A 17,001-nucleotide genomic window follows, 5' to 3' on the forward strand; every position below is an offset into this window, starting at 1 on the left:
CTGAAACGGCCTGTTTCAGACAGAGGCTGAACTGAGGGGCTGCAGTATAACACACATAAGGATCATGTGTGTAAATCATAAACCATGTAAACCATATTCCAGTAGAGCCCCAGAATCAAAATATAGATCTGAAAATGAGCATGATACATCTCCTTTAATTATCACACTAACTGAATAGCAAAAACAACAATTTGTGGCAGCAGAGGAAGTTACATGGTTGAACTACGTCTTGGCACAGTTGGGAGCCTCGAGGCTGCCAATATGGTGCCAAAACAGGTGCGACTGTATCTGTGAACCTGTTAATTATTGAGTTTTAGAAATATCTACAATCTGTGTATTTTTGGACTTTGGACAGAGTCAGAGCGACAAAAAACAAGATGTAAACATTATCACCTCTCAATTGGATTATAATATCAGCACGTAGTCGCAAATAGTTTTTGAGAATCTGCCCACTTGACAAACTACTTTTAGTTCTGTTTTGGTCTCCAACTATAATCCTGACTAAAATATCTATCTGTTAGCTGCTAGTGGTGTACAGTGCAGTAGGTCTGGAAAAGATGAAAGTGGAACCAGACCAGTAAAGTTAAGGACCTTAAAACCAAAATAATAAGCTGAAAGATGATAAAATGCTCTGTAGAGAGGCAGAAACCTACAGTCAGGTGATTCCTTCACATGAAATGTAGTCAACTGATCCATTGTTAATATAAAAATATTGATTATTGCTTCTTTGATGCACAGATGTGTGCTTGATATCAATCATCTTGTCTCACTCTTGCAAAGAAAGCAAATAAGCGTAACATTCCCACAATGTTATGGCATTCATAAATCATTATGATAGTTTTAACCTCAAATTCTTCTCTGCACGTGTTCAAACTCTTCCCAGCAAAGATCAAAATTTAAAAGCAGCCACAAATAACCTCCGCAGGAAGAGTTTAAGTGCGATATCAAGGAGCGCCTACAACATGAACTGACACGGAGCCAGATCTTAAAATTCCTCTTGCTGATTACAGCAAACTGAAAAATAAACAAAAGCCATAAAAAGACAGAGTGAAAGCAGGATAACAAAAAAGGAGGACGAGAGAGAGAGAAAAAAGGAGCATCTGACTGAGACTGTTTCTCACAAGACAAATGAATGAGGTGTTACCCCAGGAGAAATTTGTCAAATAGAATTATTGACTTGAAAGTGAGCAACAGGGACGATGTGAAGGGAAAACAAGTCTGAGGCGACGAGAGTGTGAACGGAGATTTAATGACTGTGTCAGTCACAGGCCGAAGGCATTGATGAGACGGATTTTCATGAGATCTATAATCAGAACGTACTAAAATATTCAGTGCTCAGGTTTCTAAATGTTATCCTAAATGTAAATCAAGGAAGATGAGAGGAAAGGGAACATCTCTGCAAATTGCTTTGTCTCAAAATTCAAGAGTAAGTGATATTAAGACTTTGCAACTAATGATTATTTTCATCTCTTTTTAATCTAAAATATTAATGTGAAAACTTTCCAGAGCTAATTATTTTAATAATCAAAAAATCATTTCAATTATTTGTTTAGCAAAAAGGCCCTAACCCATATTCAGTGGCTGCAGCTTCTTAAATGTGAGAATCTGAAGCTTTTCTGAGTCATACATGATAGTAAACTGAATATCTTTGGATTTAAGGCTGTTCAGTGGACTGATCAGGCAAAATAAGATATATATATACATATATTTAAATATTAAAAATAGACAGATGACAGGAAATTAAGCGAAATAAAGGGGTGATGACATGCAATAAAGATAAGGATATCAAAGAGGAGTATAAAAAACAGAAAATATTAACATTTGGGAAGCTGGGACTGGTGAATTTTTGCTTAAATTATTCAAATTATCCTATGATCAAAATAGTTGCTAATCAATTGTTGCAGCTCTAGAAAACAGTGTCATGTCCAAGCTAAAGAAACCAAAAACTAAACCGAAATATGTATTAATAGAGATAAGAAATCCTTAAAAACCATTCAGATATTTGTCGAGTTATGATACTGAAAATAGGATCACAGGCAAATTATACGAGAGTATAACCTCAATGAACAAAAACTCAACAAATTATATAAGAAACATGGAAATACCCGAGGGGAGCTGTGATTTGGAAAGACTTCAGTTGGAAAAATCCTGATCTAGTTTTTTTATAATTACTAAGCAAAAATCCAAATTAAGTCAGTCAAACTACTTCTGCTGCAGAAAATGTGGATCAGCACTGGGTGTCGTCCATGGTCACATATTTTAGTTTCCATATTTTTAACCTTTTGGGGGGTAAAATAGGACGTTTAGTGTCAATACTGGATTTCTTTGATGTTCATCGTCCTCTTTCTGTATCTGTGAAAGATACAGTTTTAAAATGATATTTACACCCTGAAGATTTTCTACGTTGCAGGTAAGAAAGAAAAAAACTATTGCCAAATGCCGGCTTTAAAGAAACCCTCCTCAGGATATTTGTATCACAGACATGCCCATGGTAGAATAAAGGCCGGCGTATCCTTGAAACAAAATAGTTTGTACAACGTGTCTGTAAAAAGACGTCCGAAGGCAAAAGCTGAGCAGATAGTGAATATCATCGAAACTGTAGAGAGCAACAGCTTTTCTTAATAATAACGAAAAATACAGAACTAGGCTAAGTGACAATGACTATAATAACACTTTAAAGAAAACTACCATTTACTGTTCTGTACAAGGCGACAATTCAGTGGATTGATTTACAATAATTTATTAGAAAATCCTTGAATAGCATTACCTTTACAAACAGTAATGAAAAAGAGATATAATATGCAGAGGTGCATTTTTCTGGATAGCTATGACATATGATGACACAAATTTCATCATGTGTGCTCATGTGTGTCCCCTAAGTAGACTCCATAAAGTAGTATAAACTACTACATATCCAGTGCTGTTTCTACACTAATTACATGAAATTGCCGCAGTAGCTGTCGTGCTGCTAACAGCTAACGGCGATCCAGATAAATACACAAAGAGAGAGGGGCTAGACATGATAATTATTCATGTATGGGGATGTGGGCGTTCTCTTTCGGACAGTCTCTCCTGGAAGACATTAATGGTGTTATACTCGACTGTACATGTGAAAAGTGATGGAAGCAGCTGGTTGGGGAATGGAAGAAGAGGGCAGAGATTAAAATCCTGCCGACTTTCTCACCTAAGCACTTGTAAAACTCAGCGTAAAGAGGGTGAGAATGTCTCATGGTTGGGTTTTAGAAAAAGTTACAAAAACGATTCATTCGAAGCCTCCAGATTTTAATGTCGGAGAGACACCATCCAACCATCTGAGAAGCACTTTTATCGATACATACTGGTGCCTTAACATGTTTGATTAATCTAACATTTAAAAAAATATGAAGAACATGTTTGAATACTTGTTTTTTTTTAAATAAACAGAGGTCAAATTTGTACATTTGCATGCAAAATATATATTTTATTACCATGTTTATATACTGAGGGTTACATTAGGAAAAGTTTGACTAGAAGAAATGTGTATATGGTGTTTTTACAGCTCGCAAATGTAAAAATGGGTCAAATTTGACCCTGAACAGTTTGTCATCAGTCCATCTGTTATTTGTCATCTTGTCTTTTCAAGCTGCAGTCCTGTCATTTTGCTATCTGGTCTATTTTGTACACATCTACTGCTTGTCGTCTTATGTTCTCTCTTAAAAAATAAAATATAATATAAAAATAAAAGTTAAAGGAAGCGTAAGAGTTCTGCGACACTCTGCTGTTACACTCGGGGCAAAAAACCCGGCCAGAACAACAACATGAGAAAGAAAGGGAACAGTCCTTCCCTCATGGCCAGCGTCTGTCTTTTTGACATACGCCATCAGGATGGACATGTTTGGCGAACTGAGATGTGAGTGGTGTCCCCCGCCGGCGTCTCTGACTCTATCAGCAGGGAAAAAGGAAGGAACATCAGTGAGCCGGAGGGGGCGAGGAAGCAGGGGGGGGAGGGCGAGTGGAGCCAACCTTTAACTGCAAAACCAAAACAACCTGCATGAAGACGGCTTTCTGTCACCGTCTCTCTGGCTATCTTTCTCGTCTTTCTCTGACCTCTATGCTTCCTTCCTTACCAACCGTGGGCGGCAGCAGCAGCAGCAGCAGCAGCAGCTTGAGGGCATGTGGCTGGAAGCTCGAGTCCCACAAAAACCACCAAGCTGCCCCCAAGCAAAGGCACTTAACCCTGAATTACCCAAATAAAGCTGGGTCACTGCTGCTAACAAAAGAATGGAGAACACCTGCTCACCAAAATCAAACTGCAAAAAGCAAAATAAATCCTTTTTTTTTTGGTGTTTCTATGTGTGTGTGTGTGTGTTACCTTATGCCCTCTATCAGTTTTACAGTCTGCTGTCAGTCTCCCACTCCCTCCCTCTCTCCAACTCTCTCACTCAATATTTCACATCCTGTCTAAATCGCTCCCTCCGTCCCTCATGGAGACTTCAGACAGCTCGGGGAGAGGGGGAGTGTTTCCACAGCCACTCGTCTCTGCTGACCTAAGCAGCTGTCTCTTTTTCACACTTGGTCTCTCTCTCACTCTCTCTCTCTTTCTTTTAGCCCCTTACCCTCCAATAGCAATACATTTTTCTTGTTTTTTATTTTGTTTTTACCTTCTTCTTCTTCAGAGTATTTGTATCTCAATCGATGTCTGTTTTCCTTGCGCTTCATCACCGATCAATGTAGCATTTGCCGCTGTGGACAGCAGGTGTTAGATATGTGTTTCAATAAAGAAAATTCAATTATCTAAGCTGATATATCAAGACTCGCCTTTATTTGAAACTATTAAGTTTGTTTTTCTACATTTATGAGTAAATAAATCATTGGGATCATTATGAACACATGCGCAGACTCCACCTTTAGGTTTTTGTTAACCGACTAGAAAGAGACAGCTGCACAGTTTTACTTACAGTTGATCTCTCAACAGTGAAATGCAGAAACACGACAGCGCTGAGCACTCAACACACGGGTGTCGAACTACTGGCCGGATCCAACCAGTGGAGGAAATCTCTAAAGCTCCTCACAAGCTGGGAATTTACTTGCATACGGACAGTAATGCTTTTAATTCCATTTATATGTGTTGCTTTTATTTTAGAGTAATCATACAAATATAGGAGTTCCCAGTAAGGCAAAATCAAAGCCAGAAACCCCCAATAAGTCAAGTTAAGGGATAAGACTGTTGATATTCTACATTTTTGTTACTGTCAGTGAACTGTCCTATGAAGAGTCCAAAACCTTAAAACCTCGCTCCAAACTTTAAAAACTGGTCATGATATTTAGTTTCATGAGAGATGTTACAATTAAAGAAAATGAATAAGCAACAATTTAGATATTCTTTTTAACTTTTTCTCTGATTCCAGCTTCTTAAATGTGAAGATTTGCTGCTATATGTGCTATTGTATATGACAATGAACTGAATATATTTAGCTTTTGGACTGTACCAGGTATAAATTACCTGGGGGAAATTATAATAGGCATTTTTAACCCTTAAATACTGTTCAGGGTCAAATTAGATTAAAACATCACTATTAAAACATGTAACTGTATTCTTTATATTCTATAAAATGTTCTCCTGGACCATAAAATACTGATTGTGAATGTCTTTATTTTCCAGAAATAAACAGAATACACTCTTTATTCAGGATTAATGAACCATTAATTAATGACTGATGGGGGATTTATGAACGTGATTTGGTGCAGAGAAAGAATATGAAAAGTATGTGAGGGTTAATATTTTCTGGCAATGCATAAACTAAATGAATCAGCTAAATAACTGGCAAGCTTCGTGTTTAAAAAAAGGTTCAGTTATTTCCTAAAGTAGCTCGTCACTGAAGTTTACACACACAGTACCACACAGACACATTTTCTCACTGAAGCGAATAAGGTCTGTTCAAACTTTCGACTCATACTACATGTTACCCAAAAAATAGATTCTGAGTATTTCCAGCAGCAGGATAGTGTCTGTGAGTTCGACTACAACACAAACTGGAAACTAGTGTGTGTGTGTTTTTAAACAGTGGAGCTCTATGACACAGAAGAATAAGATAATTAGCTATGATAATTAGATTGTACCTTTCTAATCCCCTTCAATATACTCTCCTTGAGATGTGATACACTTCTCCAATTCCTCCTGCATTTCTTACTGGATATCTTCTCTCTCTACAGTCCTTATTGTAGTTTCACCAGTTAAACGCCACCTAGCAGCAAATCCGATAACTACACCTAACTCCTGTGCTATCGATGGCTTCCAGGACTTTTTGGGCGCCCCCCTCCCTCATATATCAGGCTTTGGATTCACACACAATCCTTTTTAGTGGATCAATTAATTCTTAATTTTGGGTACAAATAAGAGAAATATAGAAATTATCCTTTCTTACAGTCAAATAAACACATGAACAGCAGCCTACCTGTAACTATAACTAAAATATGTCTTTCCCAAACTTACAAGAATGGGTAACAATGAGCACAGACAGTTTTCAAAGAAGTGGGACTATTCATTATATTTTCATGGAGTTAAATGTGACTGCTTCATGTCTCGTCTCCAAGGAGGAAAATGTAGTTTTACAAGAACACAAGCGACACGATTTCACAAAACTAGGAGAGGGGCAGGAGCAAAGGAGCCGCTCTGCTCTCCTTTAGAGTCCAAATAGTCCGAATTTATTGATGAAAGCTGATTTTTCAAGCAGGGACCCGAGGTTAGAACAACCTGGCCTGTGGCAGGTAATTTGAGTTTGAGAGCCTTGACATCAATACTACAAGAATAAACAAACAGTAACATTTCCTTCTGCACACACTCATTGTATTGAAATAAATTAAATAAAGATAAGTGAACATAGCAACATCTTTTTAACATCTTCCTCTCTCACTTCAGACTTGACCTCCTTATCTTTGCTTGGCGAGGCCGTCGAGCACTGGCACTACACCTCCTGTGCAGATTTCAGACATGCGAGAAGGATTTCTTCTCCTTCATTTACAAATAAGTAATCCGTCTTTTCCCTCAAAATCGATGCCGCTACGTAATCGATAACATTGACGCACCTAATTACCATCTGAAGAGCGTGTTTCGGGCGTCTGATTGAGCTGTACAACATTTTCATTTCAGCAGAATTTGTTCTATGCTCGCTGGTAACCTACTTCAGTGCATCATTAGTTCCCACTTCAAGCTTTAAGCCCTGAGCAGTGCTGAAGAGAGAGAGAGAGAGAGAGAAAGGAAGAGAGTGAGAGAGTGAGAGGGAGTGCAAACCTATGTGTCTCTAAGCCTCACAATAAAGGAGGAAACTTTCCTCCAAAGCACCAAAGCTTGGGCCTGCAGCCAGAACCTCCAATTCTGCAGGGAGCTGTGGTAGCTACACAGCAGCAGCTATGTCTGCCATGCAGGCTGGTATGAAGGGGTAAAGGATCATCAAGTTGTTATTAAAGCTTAAAGGCTTATTGATGGGGCATTAGGACCACGAGTTTTAATCATTTCTCTCCGCGGTAATTAACCAGACAGTAAGCAACTCGTCAGTTATTAACAGTTATTGTCCAAATACGCAGTTCTGCAAAAAAACAGCTCACGTCAACTTTGACAGAAATCAGTAAGTGAGTATTTAGAAGAGCAAATTACAAATTATAGTATGTCTTTGGTTGACAGATTTCATCTTCACACATCTGCAGCTAAATTTCATGGACATGTTACAAGGTTTTCTGATGTGTATATTTACAATTTAGAAGTCTTAATGTTTTTGATAGGACAAACATAATTCAAAGGACAGGTTCACTATTTTTCAAATGTGTCTTAAAAAAAAAAGTCAGGTGTCCACATGAAAAGGGAAAGACATTTTCCTCACTGTAATAATTCATCCTTTTTATACTGGCTATTAAAAGTCGGATTGGGGCGTTCATATGTGGTCAAAGATGATTTGTAACCATCAGGAGTGTTTTTGTTCCTCCCACAACTAAAACAGAATGATCTGTCTTCTCTCTCTCGCTGATTACGTCTTATCAGTTTCAGGAGTCACTTTCTCCCAGTTAAATTTCAGTATCAGTATCACACTGTATCAGTCATTCCTGTTTATCAACTTAATGTTTTCGAACCAAGTTATTCAAGGGTCAGATTGTGTAGTTTGTGTAGAAAAAGGTTTACTTTAATTTAGTGGCTATGGCTTCATTGCGTTAATGTATAAAGGTAGAATAAAGTCCGCACACTGTAGCTCCCAATGTAGATATAGTTTAATGGGAAATCAAGGGTGACGTTTTAAGACTCTTGTTCTTCTTCGTTACAGATTAAGTTCTTTATTCCATCAACTGTCTTTTTGTTCTGGATGTTCGATCTACTACACAACTTTTCTTTTATGTCCCTGTGTTAGATTTAATTCAACATTTAGGTAAATCTAAGTATCTGATCGGACTCGGTATTGGCATATATCTGTTATTAAAAGGCTAAAAAACTTCCCTGATCTAAGTCTAGAGGTTTAGAGGTAGAGCTGACAGTGAGAAAACCTGAAATGTTAATAAAAATCACTCATTGCACAAATAAAAATGCGTATTTCACCAGTGTGGTACAGTAGATTTAAGTGGAAAACTCAGACCTCAACCATTAAATTGGTGAGTTCAATGTTGGAAATGCTGGAAAATAAATCCCAGCATGTGATAAACTGTAATTATCCCAGCCAATGATTTCACAAACAGGACTATCTGATTATTTGTGTATCACAGGTGTGTAATACGAACATGTTGCTGATGGAGGATGTTGACTGGCTCCTGTGCCTCGGAGTCTAAACGGCCTGCTGTCACGTCTCTGTTGAGTGATAGTCTCGCGTGGGTAAACTGGGGGCGGAAATAACCTCTGGAGTACATTAGGATAGTTTATGGCCTCATTATGAATCCTAGAATAAAAAAACACTGATGGAGACAAACAAGCGGCAGTACTCGAACGGACAGGTGCGCCGTGCCACATGTACGACTCCCATCTCGTTACCGGTGAGATGTAGTGGCGTCTACACCAATTTAGTTAGTTTAATCATAATGTCATCTTCATGTTTCAATGTTAACTATTTCTGCATTTAAGAACATTTCATTCATAATTTATGTGATATTTCTACAAACTATAAAACTCTATGGTGCTACACTGTAAAAAAAAAAAAAAAAAAAAAAAAGCTGCAAGAAAGTTATATATCGAACATATGGCTCTGAAAATAATGCATGAATGCTTTTCTGCTTAAGGACAAAACAGAAACATTTAAATATAACTTCAGGGTAGAAAGTCAGTTGCTTAAAACTTCTCAACAGCCAAATGGATTAATTTTGACATGAAATTAATTGGGAAGTATTGTGGTTACAGTGATAGTTCAGTAGTTATTAGAGAGTAGTAATCATTCGAGTCATTTCTTAAGGAACAGACATTTGCTGGTTTCAGCTTCTCAGATTTGAAGCTTTTATGTGTTATATATAATTCATATTTTGGGGTTTTGGATAGTAAAATGTGACTTTTGAAGACATCACCTTGGGCTGTAAGACATTATAACAGACATTTTTCACCATTTTCTGACATTTTATAGACATAAAGATAACCGTTAGATTAATTGATCATGAAAATAATCATTAGTTGCAGCCCTACATGTCACCAAGCTTCAATAAATTTCCTGTGCCTCTCTCTGCTGAGACAGGACCAATCGTACTGTGCCATGTAACAGTCATCTCCTGGTTTTAATCTGGTAAAGCACCTTTTTCACACATAATCTCCTTATTTATCTCCTCAATTTCCCATCATCATCATCATCATCAAAAAAAAAAAAGCAATAAAAAATCTTGAAAGAAAAAGACTTTCCGGGTATGACTTCATTGTGCCGGGAAGTGAAAGCTTCACACACTCACTCTTCAGGAGATTGCTCCATTTTGCTCGTCTATTGTGGTGGTAATGGAAAACATATCACAGGGTTTAATCAAAAGAGGCTGAAATGGTGAGAAAGAGAGGGAATAATTGAGAGAGAAGGAGAATCAGCCATAACTGAGGGCGTTATTGAGGAAAATAAATGAAGCCATAAAAAAATATGCTAGAAAACAAGAGAGAAAGAAAGGAAAGGAAAGAAAGAAAGGAGCTAATTGACAATGAAAGAGGGAGAGCGTTCTACCTGAGGTAAAGAGGTGGTAAGGGGTGTCATGGGGATACAAAGCCCCTCTCGTTATTTTCCAGTCCACCAGGCAGCTGATTTCTGTTTTAGCTACAGGGTTCAGTGGTCCAGTACGACTCCAGTGTTTCCTGTCTGTCAGAATAAAGCTTCAACATAATCACATGTCCTCTGCTTTATGATGAATGTTAATGTGGAGCCTTAATTTGATCCCGATTTAAACTGGATCAAATCATCAACTGCCTAAAATCATAATCTTTAACTCTGTGCAGTTACTTTATAAAAACACTGATAGAAATAAGGACAATATTTTAAAAAGCATATTTTACACTACCACACCATATTGTTATAGTGTTGTTCATATGCTGTAGTTATTATTATTAAATAGTAAATACATACACAACCTGCTTCAATCTGATATTAAATCAATATTTGATCACAGCTCCCAAAATCCATTATCAGTCTTTTTTTTTCCAAACATGTGTCTTAAAAATTAAATTCACATGCAACTACTTAGCTTTAGCAAATACTGAATATTCTGTAGGAAACGTCATTTAATCTGAATTTTTTATTTTATTTTTTTGATCAATGACTCGTTGGTGTAAAGTATTGATTACACACTAAACTAGGACAGGGCTATATATTGAATTCATTCCATTAATGAAAGCGATGACATGTAAAACGTCTAAATCATGAAAAATGAGTTATTACAATATACGGGTCAATGAGGTGAACCCAGTATTAACTGTAACCAGTATCTTTTCATAAAAATCTGATTATATAGAGGAAAACAAATGTGAACTAAAATGTGGAGTAAATATAATCCACTTTTGCAACGCAACACTATGTTTTGTTTTGTACAAATTTTACATCATTTGTCAAAACTCATAAAAAGGTTGTTTTTAGGATATGCCCTGCTCAATATTGACAAAATGTAGAAATATGTAGAAATACCCCAAACATTTTTCTTTTCATTTGATGTTTTAAAATGAAGTAATTATTTTTATAAATACACTGCCAGTGGATAACATATTTCATATTTATCATTATTTTGTATAGCATTTGAAATTTTCAAGAGCATTCAGTCTTACTTTTGGTTAAAAAAATGGTGCAAATGTCATTTCAAATGACATAAAACCAACAAAAATACAGAATGTATATTTTTAGCAAACCTGATGCTGCTTTTCAGACGATTTTTAAAGATATCTTTGAATTGCTCATCTTGCCAACCCGTATTTGTCATTGACCCATACACATTAAAGTTGATGAATGATGAATGATGAGTTAGATTAGCTCTATTGAGACCCATAAACTGTGACATGATTAGTTACACCATATGTTCACCTGCTGCAGTTTACAGGACTGCGGTGACTCCGGGTGGTTCGCTGTCCTTGATCATCTCACAGTGAATTTTATGGTTGCATTTACGAGAGGAACAGACTGAAAATGATTGCACACAGGTATCTACTCTGGTTTATGTTAGCTGGCGAGGTTTCATCTCTGGTTAGGAGAGTTGAAGCACAGGCTGAACAGTGTGAGGATTTTAATTACTCTGTTTCAACCTGCTGCAGTTTGCAGATATTAGACCGATTTCTTATCAGGAAACAACAAACAGCAGCAGATATATTAGTGAGGAGACCTTTCTGCCCTTAACCTTTGACCTTAACCTTAACCCTTGAAGAATCTGCTACTGACAGCCAATATGTGTCTGATAACATGTATTTTTATGTGTAATGATGACAGCCTTGCAGGTGGAGCAGGTCATAAAAAGTCAAGTTGCAATAGAAATATGGATTTCTTTCTCACCTTGAGTAAAGACATGAACAGCTGGATGGAAAAGTAGACAGAATAAATGAATAACTAATACCTTTCCGGCTAATTTAAGAGGTACAAAAGAGCTAAATCTTCAAAAAAAAAGATTATTTGTTGTTAACTAACAATGAAAATAAACCACTTTCAACACCGAGATAAGGTAAGGACAGAAGGATTGTAGAGCAATGAAGGAAAGATACAAAAGATGTGATGTTACGTCTTGACAAAATGGTGACAGACTAAACTGAGTGCTGAGTGCATGTGTGTGCCGAATGAGCACAGGGGAGAAAACGAGAAGGAGTGAGGGATTTCTTTAGCTCATTCCTAATGTATTTACAGCACATACAAACAAAGATACCAGACACGAAAGGGGAAATGGAAACGCAAGAAAATGAGCGGAGGAAATGAGGAATACAAGGATCGAGAGCGGAGAGGTAGGAGGGGGAGGAGGGGGGGGTGACAGGTCATTTTGTAGCAGGAAATGATGGAGCGATAACAAAGAAAAAGAGAGGAGAGGAAAAAGCAAAAAAGGAAAGGTAATAGGTACTAGAGCCGGGTTCAAACTTAGCCTTATAATGACTTTAACGGGGATTTATGCTGCACCAAATTAACACATAGTATAGTAAAACTAAATATTCATTACTAACTACCAAATGTAACTGTCGTGACGATTACTGAACCAACTAACCTGCTGATATGTTAAAAACTATCAAACTCCTCAGATTGAAGAGTGTAAAAGGTAACTATGACACATTTGACCTGACATTTGATTGAAATACTGAAATAATGATGTTCACTGCAAATCAGTTGTGTGACTTTCTACATAACAATACATTTATTACTTAGGGATTTTCAGTCATGATTAAAAGCACATCGGACAAAGGACTTCTCTCTGTACTTGTCCTGTTAGATCTTAGTGCTACATTTAACAACACTGACCATCACATCCTATTACACAGACTGAGTCATTTAATTGGCATTAAAGGAACTGCATTAAGCTGGTTTAAGTTGTATTTATCAGATTAATTTTGTACATTAACGATGAATCCTCCACGATCTGTGTTTGGACCAATACTATTCACCTTTAATATGCTTCCTTTAGGTAATACTGTTAGGAACCTCAATAAATTATAATCGTTATGCAGATGATACACAATTGTATCTATCAATGAATCCAGATGAAACCAATCAGTTAACTGAACTCCAAGCATGCCTTGAGGACATAAAGTCCCGGATGACCTGATTTTTTCTGCAACTAAACTCAAGTTATTGTGCTTGGCCCCAAACACCTTAGAAAAACATTACCTAATGATGTAGCTACTCTGTATGGCATTACTCTGGCCTTCAGCACCGCCGTAATGAATCTAGGAGTTATCTTTGATCAGGATGTCTCCTTCACCTCCCACATAAAACAAAATTCAAGGTCTACCTTTTTTTTCATCTATGCAATATTTTTAAAAATCAGACACATCCTGCCTTAAAAAGATGCAGGAAATCTAGTCAATGTATCCGTTCCTTCCAGGCTGGATTATTGCGACTCCTTATTATTATCAGGCTGCCTTAACAAGACTCTCCAGCTTGTCCAGAATTCAGCTGCACGTACACTGACAAAAACTTTTTTAAAAATGGGATCAGATTTCTCCCATTTTAGCTTCTTTGCACTGGCTCCCTGTGAAATCCAGAATAGAATTAAAATCCTTCTCCCTCACCTACAAAGCCCTTAACGGTCAGCCACCATCCTATCTTAAAAAAGAGCTCATAGTAGCCTATTACCCCACTAAAACACTGCGCTCCCAGCATGCAGGCTTACTGGTGCTTCCAAAAGCAGAATGGGAGGCAGCAATCAATGTTGCTCTCCTCTCTGGAACCATCTTTCAGATTCGGTCCGGGAGGCAGAGACCCTCTACTACGATTAAAGAGTATAGGCTTAAAACTTTCCTTTTTGATAAAAGCTTAGGGATTAAAGCAAGAAAAGATCTGTGAGCCTGAAAAGTTGTCCAGGACAAAATGTGTACAATGTATTGAATTAAGTATTATATGAATTTGGCCTATGCCGAAAATCTGACACATTTTAGCCCTGTTGTTTAGGGCTGACCCAGGCTTGCCTTGGAACAGGCCCTGGTTAGGCTGCTATAGGCTTCGACTGCCGGGGGATACAGGAGGAATAATTACAGAGACAAATAAGTCTTGTTAGTAAATATAGTAAATAACTTTATCTAGTGATATTTTAAGTATCAGTAATGGACTTATAAATAGCTGGGTCAGCACAGAGAGGTAGGCAGAAGGAAAGGAGAGGACAGAGAGCTTTAGGAATGAGCAGTGATGGCAGGTTAGGAGAGGAGGGAGGAGGGGGGGCAGGAAGGAGAAGAAGAAGAGAGTAGAACTGGGTGGAGGTGAAAGAGTGTAGATAAAGGTGGCAACGAGACACAGTCTAGAGACAGAGATTAAAACTGCAGCGGAGCTAAACAGAGGCAAGATAAGGAGCAAGCGAGAGTGGGCAGGCAGAGCATTTTACAGAGTCAGAGAGAATAAGGGGATGAGAGAAAGAGAGAAAAGAGAGTGTGTCTGCAGGGTAAGAAAGAGGGGAGGCTCATTGAGAGAGAAAGAGAATAAAAGAGCACAAGCTTGTGTAATGTGGAGGCATGATTAAAAAGACTGTTTCTGGATCCATACAAGCATTAATAAAACAGCTAATGCATCTGTGGGACTCTGTTTCTCTTTCTCTCTCTCTCTCTCTGTCTGTCTTTCTTAGCTTGAGGTCACATGGCCGCAGCGTGGATACTATCTGCCCTTAATAACAGGCACAGCTTTTCATTTCAGAATTCATTCCAGTCATTTCAGCAAAGGGATGTGGCCTCTCTCTCGCTCTCCTTCATGCATTATAAATACCCCATTACAACTTGTTGACTTGCACTCTGGGGCCCTGTGGCCAGTTGACGGACCACTCAGCAGACAAAACTAATCAACAACATCATCATTAGGCGCACCAATGGACAGACAACCCACACTGATTGGGTTATTTCGCCACATCATGTAGCCCCAGGCCTCCGTCTGAACTCTGTCTGATGGTCCACAATCTATTGCAGCCACACTCAACTGGGTTAAGCTAGCCTAATGTAATGCTGTCGAAGTCACGCACAGATACCCTGAGGATTTCTGTGTCTCATTCTTCTTGTCTCCAGATCACAAAACAATTATTCTCCCAGCTCGCACTGTAGCTGGTGTATACCAGGAAGTGGCGAGCCCAGGCGGGCCTCTGATTGGAGGCCTCTGGAGATGAGGTAAATGCCAGCTGGCAGTGAGCGCAGGCCAGACAGCCAGGCTCAGTCACACAGATCTGAGGGACAATACAGTGCTGGCACACGCAGTCTGCTCTCCCTCATATGGGATGTGTGTCTGTGCATGACAGCATGTGTGTGTGTGTGTGTGTGTGTGTGTGTGTGTGTGTGTGTGTGTGTGTGTGTGTGTGCTATTTTAGGCTTGAGAGTAGCTTACTTTAAGCAGATCTTTGGCAAAATCTTGGCCGTCGTTCAATCCTTCCAGGTTGCCGACAAACTGTGTGCACGACATCCTCTTGCCAATGTTCTGAAAACAGAGAAACAGATACTTACCTGTATTTCATAAAAACAGATAAACTGAAAAATAAATTTTAAAAAGAAGTTCACCACAGTCATGGTCTTTTTTATTTAACGCGCTCCAGCCTGACATATAAAAAATATGATCACAACACTGGAAAGATTTAAAGACAAGAGAGAAATGGATGATACTGACAATTAATATAAAATAATTTGTCGGAACAGCTGGTGATCATAACAGTGATTAATGATGAAATTATTAGTCAGTGGAGCTGGGTATGAAACTTCAGTGCTTTTCTGGTACAGAATGAACTGATAGTTCCTGATTTAAATCAAAATCACCAATTTTAGACCTATTTCAGAAACACTTCTTGTACAGCTGCTTGGATTAAAAAAAGATATTCATAAAAAAACATATTAAATGTCAGTTAAGTACAGATTAAAGTACTGGTTTGATATTGGTACTGAAATTCAGATACTGTATTGACACTAGATTCAACAATCTTCAAATGATACCCAGTGGATTTGTCCAATTTAATTACAATTACAACATTTTTTGATAATATCTCTTATAACTAGGGCTGCAAATGACAATTTTTTTGCAACAGACAATTATATTTTATTATAAAATGCTCACCACAGTTTCCTAAAGCCCAGGGTAATGTTTTCAAAATGCTTGTTTTTTCTGACCCACAGTCTAAAGATGACTAAAATTAAAACAGTAAATTAAATTAAAACAGTAAATTAAATTAAAACAGTTGCAGATTAATCTTCTGTCCATCAACTAATCGCTTAATCCATTAGTTGTTTAAACTCTACTTTCTGCATTGTTTATGACTGTAAATTTAACTTTACAACGTTGGTCAGGCAAAACAAGCAATTTGAAGACTTCACCTTGGACTCAGAGATGCTATGATGGGCATTTTCCCAGAATTTTCTGTCACTTTAGAAATAATTGATGGATTAATCAAAAAATAATCTGCTTTAATCCTGTTTAAAAAAAGTCCCAGCCTTTATCAGTCTGTTCCTTCTCTCATTATGATGATCATGATGAGGACCGTCGTGTTGATGGCAGTCACAACAAAGATCAAACTTACAGTATATCTGTTAACATTTGATGAAACTTTCCTCATCCGATCCCTCATCCAGTCACCTCAACAGCCACTTTAATTAATCATTCATCCGCAGAGCTGCACTATCACAGAGAGGAGCCGCCAATGGCCCAGATTTGCAAAGAGAGGCTCTAAGACTAGCAGATTAATGATGGTGAAAGAAGCTCAGCAGGCAGACCTGGAGACCCAGATCAGCTGGTGATCAGGCTGAGTCTCATAGTCCCAAATCTCTAAAATTAATCAAAAGCGCCTTTGAGGAGAAAGCAACTCTATAAACTTTTCTTGTCTTTGTTTAGTTTTTTAGTTTTTGCAACACCTGCAGGATATTTGATGCTTTTACACACTGTTGTACACATCTGCACACAC

General features: G+C 37.9%; 1 protein-coding gene across 1 annotated transcript in view; it reads right to left on the reverse strand.

Annotated features, from left to right (window-relative positions):
* Positions 1–17,001, reverse strand: part of LOC134003132 (PH and SEC7 domain-containing protein 1-like) — a 55,256-nt gene that overhangs the window by 27,177 nt on the left and 11,078 nt on the right. The window contains exon 9 of the mRNA XM_062442264.1: positions 15,444–15,533. Within this exon, the coding sequence (XP_062298248.1) occupies positions 15,444–15,533 (90 nt within the window). The remainder of the gene's footprint in view (positions 1–15,443; positions 15,534–17,001) is intronic.

Source organism: Scomber scombrus, chromosome 21 (genome assembly GCF_963691925.1).
Source record: "Scomber scombrus chromosome 21, fScoSco1.1, whole genome shotgun sequence".
Classification (NCBI taxonomy): Eukaryota; Metazoa; Chordata; class Actinopteri; order Scombriformes; family Scombridae; genus Scomber; species Scomber scombrus.